General features: G+C 50.0%; 6 protein-coding genes across 6 annotated transcripts; 5 read left to right on the forward strand and 1 right to left on the reverse strand.

Moving 5' to 3' along the window:
• Positions 1 to 137: 137 nt before the first annotated feature.
• UCRPA7_3873 (putative 60s ribosomal protein l7 protein) lies at positions 138 to 1,640 on the forward strand (the record flags this gene model as incomplete). Its single annotated transcript, XM_007916405.1, has 3 exons — positions 138 to 151; positions 721 to 832; positions 1,014 to 1,640. 3 exons carry the CDS (start codon positions 138 to 140, stop codon positions 1,638 to 1,640), a joined length of 753 nt encoding a protein of 250 aa, XP_007914596.1.
• A 2,536-nt stretch (positions 1,641 to 4,176) lies between these two features.
• Positions 4,177 to 5,715, forward strand: UCRPA7_3874 (putative pisatin demethylase protein; the record flags this gene model as incomplete). Its single annotated transcript, XM_007916451.1, has 2 exons — positions 4,177 to 5,171; positions 5,253 to 5,715. 2 exons carry the CDS (start codon positions 4,177 to 4,179, stop codon positions 5,713 to 5,715), a joined length of 1,458 nt encoding a protein of 485 aa, XP_007914642.1.
• Positions 5,716 to 9,094: 3,379 nt separating this feature from the next.
• UCRPA7_3875 (putative ribosomal biogenesis protein gar2 protein) lies at positions 9,095 to 9,755 on the forward strand (the record flags this gene model as incomplete). The annotated part of the gene is made up of 3 exons (XM_007916432.1): positions 9,095 to 9,171; positions 9,226 to 9,310; positions 9,366 to 9,755. The coding sequence occupies 3 exons, from the start codon at positions 9,095 to 9,097 to the stop codon at positions 9,753 to 9,755; spliced, it is 552 nt and encodes a 183-aa protein (XP_007914623.1).
• Positions 9,756 to 11,296: 1,541 nt separating this feature from the next.
• UCRPA7_3876 (putative mfs monosaccharide protein) lies at positions 11,297 to 13,109 on the forward strand (the record flags this gene model as incomplete). The annotated part of the gene is made up of 3 exons (XM_007916420.1): positions 11,297 to 11,445; positions 11,500 to 11,744; positions 11,812 to 13,109. 3 exons carry the CDS (start codon positions 11,297 to 11,299, stop codon positions 13,107 to 13,109), a joined length of 1,692 nt encoding a protein of 563 aa, XP_007914611.1.
• Positions 13,110 to 13,677: 568 nt separating this feature from the next.
• Positions 13,678 to 14,907, reverse strand: UCRPA7_3877 (putative iron-sulfur protein; the record flags this gene model as incomplete). Its single annotated transcript, XM_007916421.1, has 3 exons — positions 13,678 to 13,811; positions 13,872 to 14,777; positions 14,868 to 14,907. The coding sequence occupies 3 exons, from the start codon at positions 14,905 to 14,907 to the stop codon at positions 13,678 to 13,680; spliced, it is 1,080 nt and encodes a 359-aa protein (XP_007914612.1).
• Positions 14,908 to 17,653: 2,746 nt separating this feature from the next.
• UCRPA7_3878 (putative family metal ion protein) lies at positions 17,654 to 19,345 on the forward strand (the record flags this gene model as incomplete). Its single annotated transcript, XM_007916424.1, has 1 exon — positions 17,654 to 19,345. One exon carries the CDS (start codon positions 17,654 to 17,656, stop codon positions 19,343 to 19,345), a length of 1,692 nt encoding a protein of 563 aa, XP_007914615.1.
• Between the last annotated feature and the right edge of the window lie 354 nt (positions 19,346 to 19,699).

A 19,699-nucleotide genomic window follows, 5' to 3' on the forward strand; every position in this document is an offset into this window, starting at 1 on the left:
TAAGTGGACCCACCTTTTTCGCCGAGCCGACCTTATTTTCAGTATTCTCCCCCCTCCGACCAGAATTTTGCTTCCTCAAGCACCCAGCAAACCGACCACCGACGACCCTTCTCACGTCGACAACAACCACCGACACAATGGCTGCTTCGACGTATGTTCACCCCCCTTGATTGAAGATGATGGCGATGGAGATTCCCAATTTGTTTCTTGTCCCTGTCCGGATGTTGGAGGGTTTTGCGGGTTGTCGTGGTCCTCTCGCTGGAACGCATTGCTCGCCGTCGTGATGATGGGCAGCAACGCAGCCAGCTCGATCTTTCCAGTGCCTCTCCCTTTTTCTCGCAGGTTTGAAACACAACTTGCAGACTAAGAGATGTTGCACGGGGTGTTGGGGTTGAAGGTGTTCTGCCCTTCTCCCTTAAATATATTGCCGCTTTTCAACTGCTACGAGATCGAGGGCTCACCTATCTCAAGCATTGATGTAAGATGCGAGCATTATTCTTGGGCTCCATGTCCGAGGTGTTGTCGGATGAGAGCTGCGTCTGGTCAATTGCTTTTGCGCAATGCGCTCTCGCACTACCGACAAGGCACTCACCGATTAAATTCATCTTACTCGAGTTAGCCAATGCAGAGAATGTCGCGCTTCAGCAACAATTCTCCACCGGCGCTCTCCATCCATACCGCGGTATGCTGTGGACTACGTACTGACCTAAGTTGATATAGTTCCGTTCCCACCAAGGACCAGGTCCTCGTCCCCGAGACCCTCCTGAAGAAGCGTAAGAGCCAGGAGAAGGCTCGCGCTGAGCGCTCCGCCGAGATCGAGAAGAAGAAGACGGTTAGTTGTACTCCTTTTCCCCTTTCAAATTACGACATGATGCACAACACACCACATTCGACTAGACCTTGTCGATGCTGTCGTACTTATACCATCTTTCGGGTCTGATTCAACTTACGGACATTTGCTTGCTTGGATTCATATGTGTGATAAGAACCTCGAGCTAACAGTACTTCTGTAGGCCAACAAGGAGAAGCGCCAGGTCATCTTCAAGCGTGCTGAGAAGTACGTTCAGGAGTACCGCGAGGCGGAGCGTGAAAAGGTCCGCCTTACTCGCGTTGCCAAGCAGAGCGGCGAGTTTTACGTTCCTGCTGAGGCCAAGTTGATCTTCGTTGTCCGCATCAAGGGTATCAACAAGATCGCCCCTAAGCCCCGCAAGATCCTCCAGTTGCTCCGTCTCCTGCAGATCAACAACGGTGTCTTCATCCGTGTCACCAAGGCTACCACCGAGATGATCAAGGTCATCGAGCCGTGGGTCGCTTACGGTTACCCCAACCTGAAGAGCGTCAAGGAGCTCATCTACAAGCGCGGATACGGAAAGATCAACAAGCAGCGCATTGCCCTCACCGACAACTCCATCATTGAGGAGAACCTCGGCAAGTACGGTATCGTCTGCATTGAGGATCTCATCCACGAGATCTACACGGTCGGCCCCAACTTCAAGCAGGCCTCCAACTTCCTGTGGCCCTTCAAGCTCAGCAACCCCACTGGTGGCTTCCACACCAGGAAGTTCAAGCACTTCATCGAGGGTGGTGACCTGGGTAACCGCGAGGAGAACATCAACGCTCTGATCCGCCAGATGAACTAGGGTAGTGGAATTGGCTGGTTGTAGTTTCGGAATGATACTCTGCATGGATGCATGGCGTTCAACAAAAGCACGAGCACTAGTCTCAGGGAATTGATGATTTGCTTACGCCCGTTTACTACCATCGATTATTACCAACGTGTGATTGGACGTGATTTGTTTATCCCCGTTCATTAGGTAAGACTACCATTTATTACCGATATATGAATGTAAGATTGTTATGACACTTACGACCGTCCACGGCGTCGTGACCCAGCACCTCTAATCATAAGCTTCACCTGCGCATAGCCAACACTGGCTGTGTGGGGATTTCCCCTCTATGATACATTACTTTCTATTGAGCCGTTGAGATATCACACAAAGGACCCAGTTGTCGGTTTTTGAGGCTATGACTTACATTTTCCCTTCCTGGAAAGCTATACTTTGATATCGAAGCTTGTGCCACAGCCACAACTACTCGTCGCTAAAGGATTGTCCACAATTTTGAACTGCGACCCTATCAGCTCCATGGTGAAATCAACCTTGCTCCCCTTGAGCAATTCCAGCGAAGGCTGATCTAGTATAATCTTCGGGGCTGTCAAATCCGCGCCGGACTGTTCTTCCTTGGAATAAGTGAATATAGTATCGTCCTCGCGTATTTTGCCCGAGTCTGCACCTTCTTCGGGAGAAGTTGATGGCTCAGCTGGTGCAGTCGGCAGATCTGGGGGTAGTGTAACGAGGCTCATCAAGTATTGGAAGCCGTGGCAGCCACCACTCTCGACTTGTATGCGAAGCGCGAGGTTCGGGTTCGAGTCCTTAATCATTATCTCAGAGAGACGCTTCTCAAATTGTTAACAAATGTTCCATAATAGAAGCCGTTGATGGGAAATGCTCACCTTCGCTGCTCGAGGTGTGATCTCGAGCATCATCTCCTTGCCATCTTCGTCCTTTTGAGGATTGAAGACGGCATGAGTAGCTCCGCGCGTACTTGTCGCAGAGAACATTCGTCTCTGAATACCACTAACCCTCACATGTTGAAGCTCTGGTATCCTCACACTCGGTTTCTTGGCTCGCGGCTTGCTGAAAGCCTGGTAACTGGCTTTCGGAAGGCGTGGCGGAACAGGCCGGGAGGTCCTCGGCGGTAGGAGGATATCAAGTATTGGCGCCGGATTTGACGTAGAAGCTATGCATCGTCGAGTTGAAAGCTGGACAAAGACCTTCGCTGCCGACTGCGAGTGCGTGCAGCTCAAGGGATGCATCGTGACTCTATGTGGGTTATAGGACAGCCTTTTCCCCGTGAAGATGTTGATGTTTGCTTTACAACCAATGGGTTTCTAAGCAAAAATTACGCCGGCCACGGATGATGTCAATTGCCGCTCGGTAATCGGCTACCGGACACGGGAGCACGTGCGGAGTCATGTGGTATTCACTTCCCATATTCACTCAGATTGTCTCACCATACTGTTCAATCCCTCCACCTGTACCCTTGTAATCCGAAATAGCTGTTGTTGAGCACGCGCGTAATGTTGCTTTCATTTGACCATTTGCCTGACTTGTTGCGATCTTCACTAGACACTCGCCATGGTCACGATGAAGTAAGCGATAGCCCGCTGAAACTCCTGGCGCTTCGGAACCGGCAACAGATCTGAAGCCCGTTCGGGAAAATGCCTATGCTTACCTTTGTTCTTGACCATCCACTTTTAATCCATGCGGAGGAACCATTCCCCTCCACGGCATGAAACGGGCGGATAGAACCTTGTGTACTGCAGTCAGTGACACAGACGCTAACATGGTTCGTCTCTGGTTACAGTCATTCTTAGTTCTGAGGAACGAGCCGATATATTGGATATCTACGATCATACGAGTTAAGTCGGCCACAACATTAATCAACCCATCATGACGCGACGTGGCTTTGTCTTTGATGTTGTGGTGGAGTTAAGTAACAATGGCTCAAGTATTCTATGTCGGAACTCTTTGCATTGAGTGATACCGATGGTGATGAAGCTACAGAGCTTGGTAATATATTAGACAGCTCAACGAGTGACCGCTGGAACCGGCGCCAAGACGGGTCTTGTTCGCCGCCACACAGTCGCGGCGTTAGTCTCGAGGCCTTCTCCGCATTCCCTCCGCATTTTAGATCAACCCCCTGCCTCCTAGGACCGTGCCTGTTGTCGAATCGGCAGTTCTCTGGTTGGTCCAGCGTGTACTTTCTCCAAGCCAGGCCCTGGAGGTACCGTGCAGTGAGATCGTCCGGCCGTGGCTGCTCTATGAAACATGCATGAACTTGACCCGAAAGATTGAACTATATTACGATCTGATGATTGAGAATTGGGGAGCCTGGTTCCAGCTAGGCCGGAACCAAGGTCATGAGCTGTAGGGGTTTCGACTACAGCTTTTGGGGGCCGACACCCTTCAAAAAGGAGGTCGTGCCGCTCCCCAAAGCAGCCCTACTGGGCCCGGATGGTTTTGCTTGACCGTTCTGCTCTAACTGCAAGAGTTGTATGTGAGGTTACGCGAATTTTATACTCGAGTCTCAGCCCTATCCCTCCTCACTAACAAGATGGCTGTACAACTTGAGACAGATAGTGGTACTATCTCACCCACACGTGCGCTGATCAACGGCTGTGTGACTCTCCTTTTGTCCTACTGGGCTGTTATCTTACCAGCTCTATTCGCTACTCGCTTGTTGTACAAGCGATATGCTTCACCTCTTCGAAAATACCCGGGACCATGGTTGGCTTCGGTGTCGCGGCTCTGGAAGGTTTTGTCGACGGCCTCAACTCGAACGCACCTAGATCACATCGCGTTGCATAAGAAGTATGGCCCAATTGTGCGAATTGCCCCCGACGAAGTATCTGTTTCGTCGCCTGAGGCCGCTCGACTGCTGCTGAGTGCGGGCAAGCGTTTTTATAAGACCGACTTTTATGGAGTCTTCCCTCCGCCTGAGAACCCGGACATCTTCACAGAGGTTCGCGAGGATGTGCATGCGCAAAAGAAGAAAGTCGCCAATGTCCCCTACAGCATGGCTGCCATGCAGCAGCTGTCGCCTTTTATCGATGACACCATTGAGGTTCTGATGCACAAGCTTGATGGGATTGCGAATGCAAGCCAAGGTATTCAAGATTTTGCCAAAGGCCCCGTTCTCGACCTTGGTAACTGGCTGCACTGGTTTGCGTTCGATGTGCTTGGTGAGGTCGCATTTAGCCGGAGCTTTGGCTTTTTGGATCAGGGGCGGGATGTCGACAATGCAATCAAGACGATCGACGACTCTCAGCGATACAATGGTATTGTTGGACAGGTTCCGTTTATGGATCACCTTTTGCGGAGGAATCCTTTGTGGAAGTTGATTCCTAGCCTAGACACCAAGAATGCCCTCATCACGCGTATGGCACTCGAGGAGCTGGGGCGGAGAAAGCCATTTGATAAGGAAAGCGAGGGCAAGTGGAGGGGTGGGGACGGCAGGCAAGATCTGCTGGCCAGTTTAATCAAGGGTCATCTAAAAGACCCCGAGCGGTTCCGCGAGGGTGACGTTTTTGCTGTAGCCCATGGAGCTATGTAAGTTTTCGAGTTGCCTGTTTGATATGAGCTTTGCGAGCTGCATCTCAAAAGGATGTGTCAGCTGACATGCTTTTCCAGCTTTGCCGGATCCGACTCAACAGCCTCAACGATGCAGTCCTTCTTCTGGCACGTTCTTGCCGATGCTCGCGTGTATGCTTCCCTTCAAGATGAGATCCAGTCCGCCGTCAAATCGGGAACGATCCCTCCCACGGGGAATATCTCATGGAATGAATCGCAGCAGTTGCCATACTTCCAGGCATGCCTTAAGGAGGCCATGCGCGTGCGGCCTGCAGTCGGCCTGAACATCACCCGACGCGTGCCTCCTGAGGGCGCCGAAGTTGATGGCCAGTTCTTCCCGGGAGGCGTGAGCATTGCGGTTAATGGTTGGGTGCTTCATCGGGATCGCCCAACTTTTGGAAATGACGCAGACGTGTATCGCCCAGAGAGATGGCTTCAAGATCCGGAGGAGGCGAAGAGAATGGAGAGATATATGTTCCAGGTAAATCAATACCAGAATAACAATTTCGTGTTTTCGGGCTAACAGTATAGTTTGGTGGAGGAAGTCATCTCTGTATCGGGAGGAACTTGGCTCTCTTAGAGATCAACAAGGTCTGCCCCAGACTCCTGAGAGATTATCGCTTCGAGCTAGTTCATCCGGACCGAGAGCTTCAAGCCCATGCAACATTTTTCGTCGTCCAGGAGGGGTTGGAGGTTTATGCTGAGAAGAAGGCGAATTAATGCATTGGAGGCGGCGGCGTTCCCCCACCATGGACCTCGGCGTTATATAAGATAGTAAATAAGAATTATCAGTATACCTCAATCTGAATTTTGTCCTCTTTTCTATCGTAGGTTTTTTCTCACTCTGGTAGAATATGACTGAGATGGCCATGCTTTCCGAACAGCTTTATTAATACCCTAGGACCTCATTAATAGTAACTTGCTTTCATATCTCGTAGCGTTTCTACTTCTGTTTCTTGGGTCGAATTTGACTTCCAAAAGTCTACGAAGATATTAGGAAGGCACAAATGTAGACATGTGCAACACGCAAAAGTTGATGTCTTTCAACCTAGTAGTTATACTCCACCGTGCTAGTCACATTCATGTCTCAAGCTCTGAGCTATAAATTATGATCAACAACCACTTAGAAAAATCACAACCTTGATTACAACATAAGACCGTTGCTTCAAGGTTGATATCTCTTCGCAGCAGCCAGAAATTGTGCAATCATTCATGTCGTCTTTTGAACGACATTCTCTGGGTGGCCTTTATAGCCTGGAGCAGCAGGTTGACCGTGAAGGGACCTGAAGGTATCAATTTGACAGAAGCCCATTTTAGCAATAGCATCCAAGATAAACCAATGATGTGAGGACCTGGAAAGCACAGTATCAGCTCAATTCTCAGTGAGTTTGGATTGTGACCGTCTACCTTTTATCAATCTCTGTTGTAACCCACTGATCGAACAATGCAAAGCCTCCAATGAGAAGAAAGTGAGTGGGAATGCCAAGAGGAAATCCGCCTTCCCACAGTGCCAGATAGTTTACGGTGACGACAGCCAAAGTATATGCATCGTGGAAGTTTGTAAACAGTCTTAATCTCTGGTTTTGACCAATAATTTGACGTATATAGACGAATTGGTTGTAATTCTTTATAACCGCTCTGTGCAACCGAGCACCACCGTATGCATATGAGCCCACTGCGCCGACAAACATCTGCAGTGCTGTTGCTTGGTAACTAGACCGCACAAGAATTGTATTCCCGGTAGAAATAGTATTCTGCATTTGGATCGAGGTGACAGCAAACATGACTCCTAGTATGCAGTCGAAGAGATCCGGTTGCGGCTCATATCGAAGGGCAATTATATGGTAGCGGAGCACTTCGATAATGCTAATCGCGGTGTGAACTGCGAGGAGATTGACAGGCAGTTTCTTTATTTTCCCACGCTGGCGCAGCTTGAATCGGCGAACAACCCCTTTGAGTGTGGCCGCATAGAGTGTAACTATGTACACTAGCTCCAGCAGTGCCCAATGCCCTGTTAGAACGTCGCTAAGATTTGTCAGAAATTCCATACCAGCATTCAAGACTCTGATCCTGCGAAGAGCAACAGCAAGGGGTGTACAAGATATTCAAGCTCAACACAGAGTATGATATTAGGTCAGTCAGAATCTGTGGATGATAATGACAACCCATGCCGGACACCGGGCATCAGGGACGAGATTTTTACTATATTATATCAGCGAGGATAGAAAAATATGAAGAGCTGATGCCCCGCAGTCAGCAGCTCTGTTCAAAGGCTTATACGATAAACCTAGCACAGTCCCCGTCATCATGGCTGAATCAGAAGGTTTTCATTGGCAGTTGTGAGCGACTGGATCAGGCGACATCACCCATGATTTGAAGAAGGAATAAGAATTATCGGCGAACAACTCAAGCGGCTATGCCGATGACACGTACTGACATGAGTCAGATCATAGTGTCAAGTCTTATGTCCTCAACCCCGTGGATGAAGTTTTAAAACAAGACTTTGAGCTACTGATGTAATTTGAACACTACGGGAAACATTCAAAGCATAGTATACCTTAACAAGTTTGATTCTGGATCAGATAAGAGTACATCATCGTGTTTGCACCTTTCATCCATCAACGGGAGGGTTCATTGGAAAGGAAGAAAGTGTCTCATAGCAAAAGAGTGCTCGAATCAAGCACTACACGAACCAGTTGTTTGCATCATTTATTTCTTCGTTGTTTTCTTCTAATCCTTGTGAAAGGATACATATTCAACGGTTGTAGACAAATTTAATCGCGAGTAACATGTCAATTTGAGAGAATTCCGAGTGGTGCAATCCAAACTTACGCAAAACAACCCATGTATCATCCCAATTCGATACTTAGACCTGATAGGACCTTCGTGACCTTGTTTCTATAATCTCGACAGAGCATGTTAGCCCTTAGACGTCAAATGCGAAGAGATAACACTAGCCGCACAATAGGAGATCCGAGCGCCAAGCGTTGATGCTTCATGGCAAGAGACATTTGGATGGTGATCCATATGGACGTAGGCACTCGACCAGCGTTTTATATCTTTAGTTATCTGTGGTGGGTATCTCATTATCTTCACTGAAGCTTTAGGCTATAGATAGCCTTGAAAGTAGCTCGAGTTGAGTTTCAAGGCAACTTTCTGCCGTGTCTGACACTCCGTGGTCTTCCGAAGGAAGTCCGTATAACGGAGCTTTCTCCCTAAAGAGAAGATCTCAGCTTTGAGAGGTCCGACGACGACGTTTCCGAAAGAGGGTTCGTTATACTGCCCACCTCTCCCAGGATTTGCCCCCGCGTGATCCTACAACCTCGAGTATAGTGAACCCCACTTGATGGCGGTGTCTCGCTAATTCGCCATCGCTGTGATTGCCACAGGCTAGGAATGAACTACCAATCTGCTGCGATATGCGTTGGAATGAATATGACCGTGCCCTTCTCCTCCTGAAGATGCAATATGTGTGTCAATTCGCAAGGCATCAAGCTGTTGCAATGAACAGCCTTGGGCCATTGGGTAAGAGCGGTCGAAGGCGCATTCTACCGGCGGTGAAAGGCGGCGATATTCTCTACAAGCACATTTGCAGGGGTTGCTGCCGGGCTAAATTCATAGTAGCCAATAATACTGCTCTGATTGTGAAAATATATGGGGCCAAGCCTGCCACTCGTTCTTATCTCGACTGACAATTTTTGCTGCCGCCAAAATTTTCTAGGGATTCCGCACTCTCGGTGGACCCCTCATGCACCATTTGCCAAACCTCAGTACTGCCTTCCATCCTCGAGAAGTCGCGATCTCCCTAAGCAGGCAGAGAAAATCGAATAGCAGGAACGAGGAACTTTCTTCGACCAGTCTACCAACAATAAAACCTAAGGAACCCACTGCCTATCGACATCATGGGCAAGACAAAGGTTCTCAAGGAGGAAGCCGAAACTTCCCAGGAGGAGCCAGGTGTGGTTTACATTGGTCACATGTAGGTTGACTGCTTCTTCTATGCCTCAAATATGCTGACGATTTATTTGGAAAGACCTCATGGGTTCTACGAGCAGGAAATGCGGCAATACTTCTCCCAATTCGGACCTATCAACAAGCTCCGAGTGTCGAGGAATAAGGTGCGTTGGCGAGCAAGTCCCGTGGGAGAAATGCACGATCGCTTATGCTTAATAGAAAACCGGTGCTGCGAAACACTACGCTTTCATCGAGTTCGCCGAGGCCAGCACAGCTGAGACCGTAGCCAAGAGCATGGACAACTATATGCTCTTCGGCCACAACTTGCGCGTGAAGGTGGTGCCACCATCCCAGGTTCACGAGAGGTTATGGGAGGGAGCAAACAGGCGATTCAAGAAGGTGGCATGGAATAAGATTGCTGGGAAGCAGCTTGAGCGGCCAGCTTCCGAGTCCACATGGACCAACAGAGTATCAAAAGAGGAGAAGCGTCGCCAAGCTCGGGCAAAGAAGTTGGAAGAGATCGGCTACGAGCTTGAGGCCCCGAAGCTGAAGGCTGCCAAGGCAACAGAAGTTCCGGCTCTGGAGGCGAGCAAGGAGACAGCGGCTTAAACCTGGGAGACGATGTCATCCTGACATTGTACGCCTCGGCCGATCCGAGGAGCAGGTTACAGTAGCATGGCGTGTGTCTTCTGCCCGCCAGCGCTATCACAGCGACCTGAAGTCATGCATCGAACCAGCATTGGGTGCATGGCGGCTAAGAAAAAGATCTGATCACGGGCTGGAATAGCCCGGCTGGCGCCGACGACTTCTATCATGAAGTACAACTGTCCCCGAAGTGTGGGGCGGAGCGCTTATAACATGAGGTGGTTCTCTTGAGGAGTATTTGGGAGGAAATGTGGGCCTACGATGGCTGCAAGCAAGGCAGAGACGACCGCATTATATTGTTTGAGCAGACCTACACTGCATGGTGATCTGATTTACATTCAGACAAGACCATGAACGACGTACTTTTTGTGACAAGCATGGACATGGCGTTGGTAATATGAATTTTTCATTTGACGTGCATTCTACTATGAGGATCGCATTGTGACTTCAACCTTGTCCAAGCGATTTTGAAAATGAAAACAGCATTCTGGCACGAGGCACTGGGAGAAGGCTGTGATATGGTTGGTTAAAAACAAGGATGATTACTAGTCGGGACATATCGTGTAGTGGACCATTTGTTTCGCGATATTCCGGACTTGAAACGCTGCATTGCAACTAATGGTGGATGAAGGGCTCGGGTTACTGAAAGTTGCCTAACGTGCAAATTATGCCATCTTAGCGTATCCATGTTGATGCCGGAGTGAGGCACGAACATCGAGGAATGTACTTGAGCTACAACATTGTTGTTATGGGTCTGGTACCATACTGACTAATGATAATAACTTCCCCGCGATTCTGATGGCTCACAGCTGCATGTTGCTAGATGCAAACATCTCACCGGTGTGGTAACATCGCGGATTCGAGCTGTTTTTGGTTGGAGACGTTGTTGCCGAGCCCAATTCCCGGGACATCTCCGTCAGTCGGAGGATCCTGGTGTGGAGTTGGACTCGGGACTTCAGGCCCTGCTGTCGCGTGGGGGCTTTTCAGTGCATATAAGCATTGTAAACCATGCCTGGAATGTCGATTTTAGTTGAATTGGGACGTCAGCGGCGCTGCGGCTGCTCATGCGGCTCCGCTCTCCGACCATGCAGCGCTGTTGTTTCGCCCAGCTCATTGGTGCGCCTGTAACACTCCCGCCGATGAACCGGCACGGATGCGCAGTAAATACCCTACGGAGTGGGTTTGAAAGGCTTTCTCGGCCGCTTGGCCATACTTCGCTATCACCTGGCCACCTCCGGGTCGGCGCTGTCAACGGTCATTGGAAGCTTCGTTTGTGAGCCCACTTATTCCCCATGGAGCTTTCATGAGTCAGGGGGAGGATCGACATAACCGAGGAGGTCGCGCTCGAATGGAACATGACAACGCTCATACTCCTGGGGTCTGGGGCGACTCTGGGGAACAGGTATATAAGGAGCGTGTACCCACGATGACTTCATGTTAAGGTTGAGAGTCAGACCCCAAGGCGTTACTCAATTTGACTAGAAGAAGACAAGGAATACTTCAAAATGGGCGAACTACAGAGGCTCAAGGGCTTCAATGTCGCCAATCATTTTGAGAAGCGACAGCTTCTCATTGCTATAAATTGTGTTGCCGCTCTGTCAATTTTTTTCTTCGGTTATGACCAAGGTATGATGGGAGGCGTGAACAATGCTAAGTAAGTGCAGCTACATTGGAGTTCAGCCGTTGATTACCGACTAATACCTTCCAGGGATTACGTGGACTTGATGAAATTTGGCTATGTGAACGACGATGGAGACGTAGTAGTCACCGACAGCCTGCTTCAAGGCGGTATTGTCAGCGTTTATTACCTGGGCACGTTATTCGGATGTTTGCTTGGTGGCTGGGTTGGCGACAAGGTTGGCCGTATCAAGACGATTGCCTTGGGTGCTGTCTGGGCCATCATCGGAGCAAGTCTTCAGTGCTCAGCTCAAAACCATAATTGGATGATTTGCGGTATGTGCAGGAGCTTTCAGAGATACCCCTGTTCTTGATATGAGGATTGAAGCTCATGGATTCTTAGCTCGTGCTGTTAACGGCATCGGAACCGGTATCCTGAACGCCATCGTCCCAGTCTGGGCAACCGAGACTGCAGAACACACTTCTCGTGGCCAATTTATCGCTATCGAATTCACTCTCAACATTTTCGGTGTCGTGGTGGCTTATTGGCTGGAGTTTGGGCTGTCGTTCATCGACGGCGGCGCCTCTGCGATCCGATGGCGGTTTCCCATCGCTTTCCAGATCATCCCACTCCTGGTACTCCTGGGGATTGTCTGGTTCTTTCCTGAGTCACCCCGTTGGCTTGTTAAGGTGGGCCGTGATGAGGAAGCGCGCTATATCCTTCACAGACTTCGCGGATCGACTGGTGAGGATGCCGTACAGGCAGACGCCGAATACCATGATATTCGCAACATTGTCGCATTAGAAGCCAAGGAGTCTCAAAAGAACTCTTATCTCCACATGCTGTTCGGTATTGGATCTGGAGAGCTCCACACCGGTCGTCGTGTACAATTGGTGATCTGGCTGCAGATTGTCCAGGAGTGGGTTGGCATCGCTGGCGTGACAGTCTATGCACCCACAATTTTCAGAATCGCGGGATTCAGCAGTGAGAAGAGCCAATGGATCAGCGGGCTCAATAATATCTTCTATATGTTCGCTACTTTGATCTGTGTGTTCACACTGGATAGAATTGGCCGCCGGTGGACTCTTTATTGGGGTGCTGTGGGCCAAGGCATCGCCATGTTCCTGGCTGGCGCCTTTTCGCGCCTTGGCCAAGACGCTTCCGCCGCTGGAAACGACTCAAAGGCCAGCGCATATGGCGCAGCCGCCGCTTCCTTTGTTTTCATCTTCACGTCTGTCTTCGGTGCCACCTGGTTGACGGTCCCTTGGCTATATCCGGCCGAGATTTTCCCGCTTCAAGTCAGAGCCAAGGGCAATGCTTGGGGTGTATTCGGATGGTCCATCGGGAATGGATGGCTGACACTTTTATGCCCTGTTATGTTCTCTGCCATTTCTGAAAAGACGTTATACATTTTTGGGGCCTGCAACGTTCTGGCTGTCCCTATGGTGTGGGCATTATACCCCGAGACAGCCAATAGAACTCTCGAAGAATTGGACCTTCTTTTCGCCGCGAAGACGCCATGGGTATGGGATGCTGAGCGGGAATTTGCTCGGCTGAAAGAAGAACAGCCTGATCTTATTGAGGCAGCGCATCATCATCAGCGAGTTGTGGATGCTGAGACGGGGGTTGTTCAACCCTCGACCAACGGGAAGACGGAGGCAGAGGAGGGCGAAGTTGGTACCTCCGAGCAAAGAAACTAGACTAGCACCAACTCTGCATCGACGTATACGGGAGTAGCAGTTTGTATTGTGGCTCAAGACATCAATGAATTAGATGGACTGGTATATTCAATACAATGCTTTGCGTCTGATGGGAGATGTCTACACTTGCCTTCAGTTGATTGTGTCAGAAGACATTGCAGTTCTCAGATTGAGCACTTGAAAAAGAGGACATATAGGTATATTATACTAAAGAAAGGATTGATTGTGTATTTCTGTGCAAATCACTATTGGAGGCTTATGGTTCTGTCAGTACGGCATGCCCGGGAAGGTGATCGGACCATGGGTGGCCATAGTGGGCTGCCGGACCGGCCCCACTTTTGATCTCAAGCCCGCGCCGTGTACGTCCCGGACAGCCCTGTCGAGGTCCCCTTCAGTGACCGCACCTACAAGCTTGGCAATGAGCGCACGGACGGATCATGATATGTTGCTTTATTCTAAAAATGTTATAATACAGTACAAGAACGTCATTCCTTCCAGAGATTTGCATGTATGGTACATTGGTATTGGGCGCCTCGGTCCTTCACACCTAGACATCGATGCCAGCGTTTCAAGGGAAGATTGAAAACAGCTGGGCACCGTCCGTTGGGCACGGACCAGAAACCAGCCTCTCTGAAGCCTCGTCAGGTAGAATACAAGTCTTGTTACCTTCACTGACCGGTGCGAAGGCAAAGCTAAGCTCCCCTATAAAAGGCATTAGCTGACCAGAATTTGTCTCCCCTTCCCCAGCGGCACGCCCTCCACATGAGAACATGGTGACTGTGTCTCCTTCTGCTCGTCTTCCGTCGAAGCTGATGCAGCCCTGCATCAGACTGCTGACGATGATGGCGCTATCGGCTGCGTTGTTGTGCTTGCCGGCCGTGATAACGTCCCATTTCTCATTTGGCGTGCCGCCACAGTCAACCAACGCAACAGGGATCAAGTTCTCTCTGAAATCTCCAGCAGTAGGGTCTACAAAGAGGCACTGGCCGTTCGGGGCGCGGATTTCGACGCTTTCAAAGGCGCGGGTGGCAGTATCGTCACGTTGTTGAGACTCGGCGACAGCAGTAGGATTTAGCGTCCCGCCCGCTCGAGAGACAGGTACAGCCTCGGTTGGGTTCGGTATTCCTTGCCCTCCATTGGTCGCTGTGTCTGTAACTACGGCAGGATTGCCCGCTACGGGGAAGTCATCGTCAGGAGCCGTGGATGCCGCGGCCGAGGTTGTCACCGGCTCATCCGTAACTTGGGAGGCTTCCGCAGTAGCTTTGACTGTGCGAGTGCGCCGAGTACAGCTGGTAGACGTGGTGGCGGCCGCAGTCTCAATAGCAGTCTCAGCGGCGGTCGTCTCTGCCACAGCTGTAGTCTCCACAGCCTCAGCAGTAGTTTCAACAGCTTCAGAGGAGGTTTGTGCAGCAGCAGTGGTCTCTACCTCGGCGGCGGAGGTCGTGTTTGCGTCTGAATCGCCGCTGTTATTGTTGTCATTCCCATTTCCACCGGTGGCCGCGTCACCAAAGGTGAACTTTTGGTTGGCATCATTATCATCGCAGTTGGCAACATCAAGCACATTGCCCTTCACAGTGAAACATGACCCCGCTTGATTCAATGGCTCGAAGGAAAGTGGTCCTGATCCGCCATCGAAGTTAAATTCCTGGGATGTTGTTGCGATACCACCTGAGGTCAATTTTAGTAAGTGTCACAAACGAATAAGGAGTTGTTTTACGAACCACCATCGGCTCTGCCTCCACAAGAAAAGAGAAGCACCTGGTTTCCTGCTGCCCGACGTGGGTCGAAGTTGAAGCATGCTTGAGTGAGGGTGCTCACGACAAGCATGGCGTTACTCTGGTCGATGTGTTTCCCGGCCGTTATGATATCCCAACCTTCACCGTCGGTAGACCCGCAGTCAACAACCTGAATCGGAGTCAAGTTTGCCCTAAAGTCTCCTGAGAGCTTATCGACGCTCAGGCACTTGGACCCGGATGTCTTATTTAAAAGTTAGAGCCGGGGTCGATACGTTTTTGTGAACAATGTCTACCTTGATTTGCACGCCACTGAAAGCGCGCGTAGCTGTATCATCCCGCTGTTGAGCTTCCTCAAAAGCTTCCTCATTGAGTTCCTGGACCACACGCGGTCTGAGCACTGGGCCAGCCGAAACGAGTGCGGCATAAGCCAGGATAGAAGAGAGTGTAATGATCATGTTTGCTATGACTAATTTCTGGAAGGTGCGAAGTTCAAAGAGGGAACTGACGAAGAATAGAAGATCGTCAACGATGTGTAATGAATGGAACTATCCGCTCAGCGGGAGAAATGTCAAGAAGCCCGACGGAAAGGGAATGAAGTCAAAGCTATTGCAAGAACATGAGAAAGAGAAGGGAAGAAATGAACGAGATCCGGAGAGACGCCACCGACAGTGCAGTTGCGATGGCGAACATACGAAGCCAAGAGATGGAGGACATCACCACCCTATAAATGACTTATGGCAATTGCTTCATTGAGGCACGGCTCGCTGCACTAGCAGCTTGACAAGGGAGTCGATAGAGTTTAGCTGCGTCGAGCCCTGGGCGCTTACCTCTTGCTGGCTCACTCCTTAAAATTTATCGTGAGGTTTCTGGTCTGGTTTCATGGCTGCTCACCAGAGTCCCACGATCGCTCCCCCTGCCTTACTGTTTCGTTTTGGCCGTCCTTTTGGTCCGACAGACGCTGGCAGAAGGAATGCAGACCACCTGCAGCGGTCGGGGATGCGCTGAGGCTTTTGCGCTCTCTTCACCATTATGCAGACGGCAGGTTTAAACAGAAGCGGCCCGTTTCTGGCCTGCAAGAACAGACAACCTGGGGAATGCAGTGTTTGGATGGCGTAAAGTCTCGGATGGGAACAGTTGATGCTTGGCCTGATGTGCTGAGAAAGGGCGGTAACCCCGGCCTAGGGAGATCAGGCCGGGTTCTTGAAACTGCTGGAGTCGCAGGTCGGAGGCTCTAGCGGAGTATTGGACCCTGTGCGCCGCTGACTTGAGACGAAAACCCCCGATATGCTGTCGAAAAAAGGGAAAGGCGGCCCCGCTGCACAACCCCTGGCGAGGATCAGAGGATCACTGATCGATCCTCCACTGAACAAGCTCGAATTGATAGCTCATGGTCCCCATCGTGTCGCCGAGGATCACCTGCCGAGTTCCGCACCACCGCTCAATCGGACGCTGTCTCTCGGTGCCTTTCATTGTGCCGTTGGTCAATCGCTAAATCCAATGATTGGGCAGACCAAATGGCCATCCGATGTCACGACCATGTTGAAACAAGCTTAAATTCTTGGGGATCTTATAGATGGCCTAGTTTTCTACTACGCATGCTTGCTGAAAAGGGTGAGCCCTCCTCTCACGTTTCACGATGTAGACAGGCATAGGACTGCGCCATATTACTCTCCTTGAGCAGGAGCTGGTCAATAGGCACCCATGTCCTCTCGTTGACTACCTCAACCTACTGGCGTTGCTTACCCATTTAGTACGATACGGACAGTGCATGAGCGAATTCGTATGAGTTCGGAATGGCCCGAGACTATCCTACTGTAGCTTCCTATTGGGGCTTTTAAAACTATGCTCTGAAGGTGTCTTGTGGTGTCCGCCTGACCTATGCCTGTTATTAATGTCAAAGCAGTGCTGTGTGGGCTATTCAACATTGCAATCGAGAATGGGGAGGGGAACTGCGCATTTTCAGAGCAGCTCGTATATTTTGGGAAAATTCATTGGCATCTCATGTATAAAGAAATAATAATAATATAATAAAAAGCATATGTCTTGCGCATACTGTAAAGTACCCATCTCTGCATTCCTTGAACTGTCGAGCATTCGTCCAGAGGTAGGGAGAATTGGTGCTCTAAGTGGTGCTCAATACCGGGGGAATGTGTGTGGGAGGGGTGATTCGCATAACGGGATGATGTTTTCACTGCGGGAAATCCTGCCGGAAGGAACCGCAAATGTAAATTCACTGTCATTGAGATCCTACATAACTTCCCCTTTTGAGGCACTTGGAAATCATCGCGAAGTGAAATGCCATATTGTAGGTTGCCCTGTCTTTCCCCCTATCGAAGCGTACTGCCGCCAATGTGCCGATAAGTTTATCCACTTTCGGGTGGCACCGTCTCCAGCTCCACGGTACTAACGCTACCGCTGGAGACGGAGCCTTACGTCATTTTATCATTCCAACCTGGAAAGCACTCGCAACACTCTCTTCTGCTGGGAAGGCACGAAAGACAACGAGGTTCTCTTGGGATACCTGATAGGGCTCTGAAGAGCTATTGAATCATTCCCTTTTGCGGCGGCCGCTGTTGGCCTTTGGTTATACTCGGTTAGTGCTGATGAAACTCTCTGCCCCCTTTCTTTTTCTCCTCCACCTAAGCTCAGCAACCTCAGCTGTGGCGCTGTGATGGCTGACCAGCTGATACCGTGAAAAGGCTCTGCATTCACCCATCGATTGCATGTCTTTCGTCCATTGAATACCGCAATCAAGGGCCTCACATGCGCCCTGATCTCCGATAGAACGCGACTAGTTTACACGACAAAATGGACCCGTCGAATGAAGATGCGCCGCCTTCCTCTTCCCAGGAGACTCGAGACTTCGCAACGGTCCCTAGCGCACCCGATCCTGGCACAACTCCGGTCGCGCCACGGCAAACACCACATGTTCATTACGCGTTGAACATTGACACCGAGGCTGCTCAGGGATTAGCACCTCCAGATCCCGTTACTCATGGCGTGACACGCTCCGATACTGAACTCTCAAAGCCTGGTGGCGTCTCACCGATCCTGCGACGTCGCAATACCCGCGCTGCTACTTTCAAGACGATCCAGAACTTCGACGAGTTTGAGGAACGACCAGGCTGGCACCCGGGTGCCGAGCCGGGAGTTGATGTCTACAAAACGGATGGCGGGCACGCGTCTATGCCTGTGCTCCAAGCGCCCTGCGAAATTACTGTTGTGGACTTTTCTCAGACCGATATCCACGTGGCTAGTTATGATAACGACTCGTTGATGCCTTTTCTAAAACAGCCAGAACCGGAGTGGTCCAAATGTCGTTGGATCAATGTCAATGGGTTGAGTTGGGATGTTATTCAGGCTCTCGGTCAATACAAGAAGCTCCACAGATTGGCTATTGAGGATATAATGGGCACAAGAAACAGAACAAAGGCGGATTGGTATGCGAATCATGCATTTTTTGTCCTCACTCTTCAGAAGCTGGTCCACTTGATGGACGAGGACGATGACGATGACATTTCAGACAATGACACAGCTAGTTGGACGAGCGGGCGAAGCGCAAAGTCTTCTCAACGATTGTCCAAGAAGCTCAAGAGCATGTTTTCAGGACCGAAGACGCCCGGAGAGACAATGGAAAAGACACTTGAGAACGGCAAGCATCCTATTGATATTCTCAGTGGAAACGCGGCCACTGGCCCTACAGTTGGCACAGAGCAGATATTGTTCCGAACTTTACATCGTTACAACGCGTCTCCGAACGAAGCTCGGACTGAATTTATGGAAAGACATTCTGCCCTTGCATCCCGTGGCCTAGCAGTCACTGCGGAACAAGTCTCGGTCTTCATCACTCACGACAACACTATCATATCATTTTTCGAGTTGTCCGCCGACGACATCGAGAAGCCAATACTCACGCGATTATTTACTGGAGACACCATTCTTCGGCAGTCTTGTGACGCCTCCATGATTGGCCAAGCCATCATTGATGCAATCATTGACTTGGCAATCCCTGTCGCGACCTGCTATAGTGACGTGATTGGCGATGAAGAATTGGAGATTCTCACCCATCCCAGCATCAAGCATACCAGAAACTTATATATCATCATTTGTGAGGTGAACAAGCTACTCAGTTTCATCAACCCAATAACCAATCTCATCAACGCCCTCCGGGACCACAAGACAGGGTTATCGCAGGAGCATGCCACTAAGGAATTACAGAACCCCGATCATGGTGTAATCATAACTCCCATGACGTACACATATCTGGGTGATGTTCTAGATCATTGCGTTCTGATTTCGGAATCTTTGAACCAGCTCAAGGACAACGCAGACGGTCTGATTGCTCTGATTTTCAATACCATCTCAGCCTACCAGAATGAGTCAATGAAGCAGCTGACGCTGGCCACAATCCTGTTCTTGCCATTGACCTTCTTGACTGGATACTTCGGGCAGAACTTTCAGCCATTCCATGATTTGGATAAAGGGATCACCTACTTGTGAGCACTGCCGTCTCATTATCTTCATCAGTAGACTAACAATTGCGCGTAGCTGGAAAATTGCTGCACCTATGATATTCGCTACGATACTTGTTCTCATGAAAGATCAGATCTATGAGTATCTGAAGGCCTTCGTTCAACGACGTCACATTTTGCGCCTTCGGAAAAGAAGGCAACGAAACAAGAAACGGCGCTGAATTCGTCAGTCTGACTTACTTGCTAGAACTTCTCGCATTAGATACTACCCGTTATCTTTGTCATTCTGTTGATACCCGTCTTCGACCATCTTCAATGCTCCTCCCTATGAATCTCTGATAGACTGTGGCTTGTGATGCCGAAGTCTAGCAAAGAGACATCA

Source organism: Phaeoacremonium minimum (genome assembly GCF_000392275.1).
Source record: "Phaeoacremonium minimum UCRPA7 unplaced genomic scaffold PA7_03_scaffold_292, whole genome shotgun sequence".
In the NCBI taxonomy this organism is placed as follows: Eukaryota; Fungi; Ascomycota; class Sordariomycetes; order Togniniales; family Togniniaceae; genus Phaeoacremonium; species Phaeoacremonium minimum.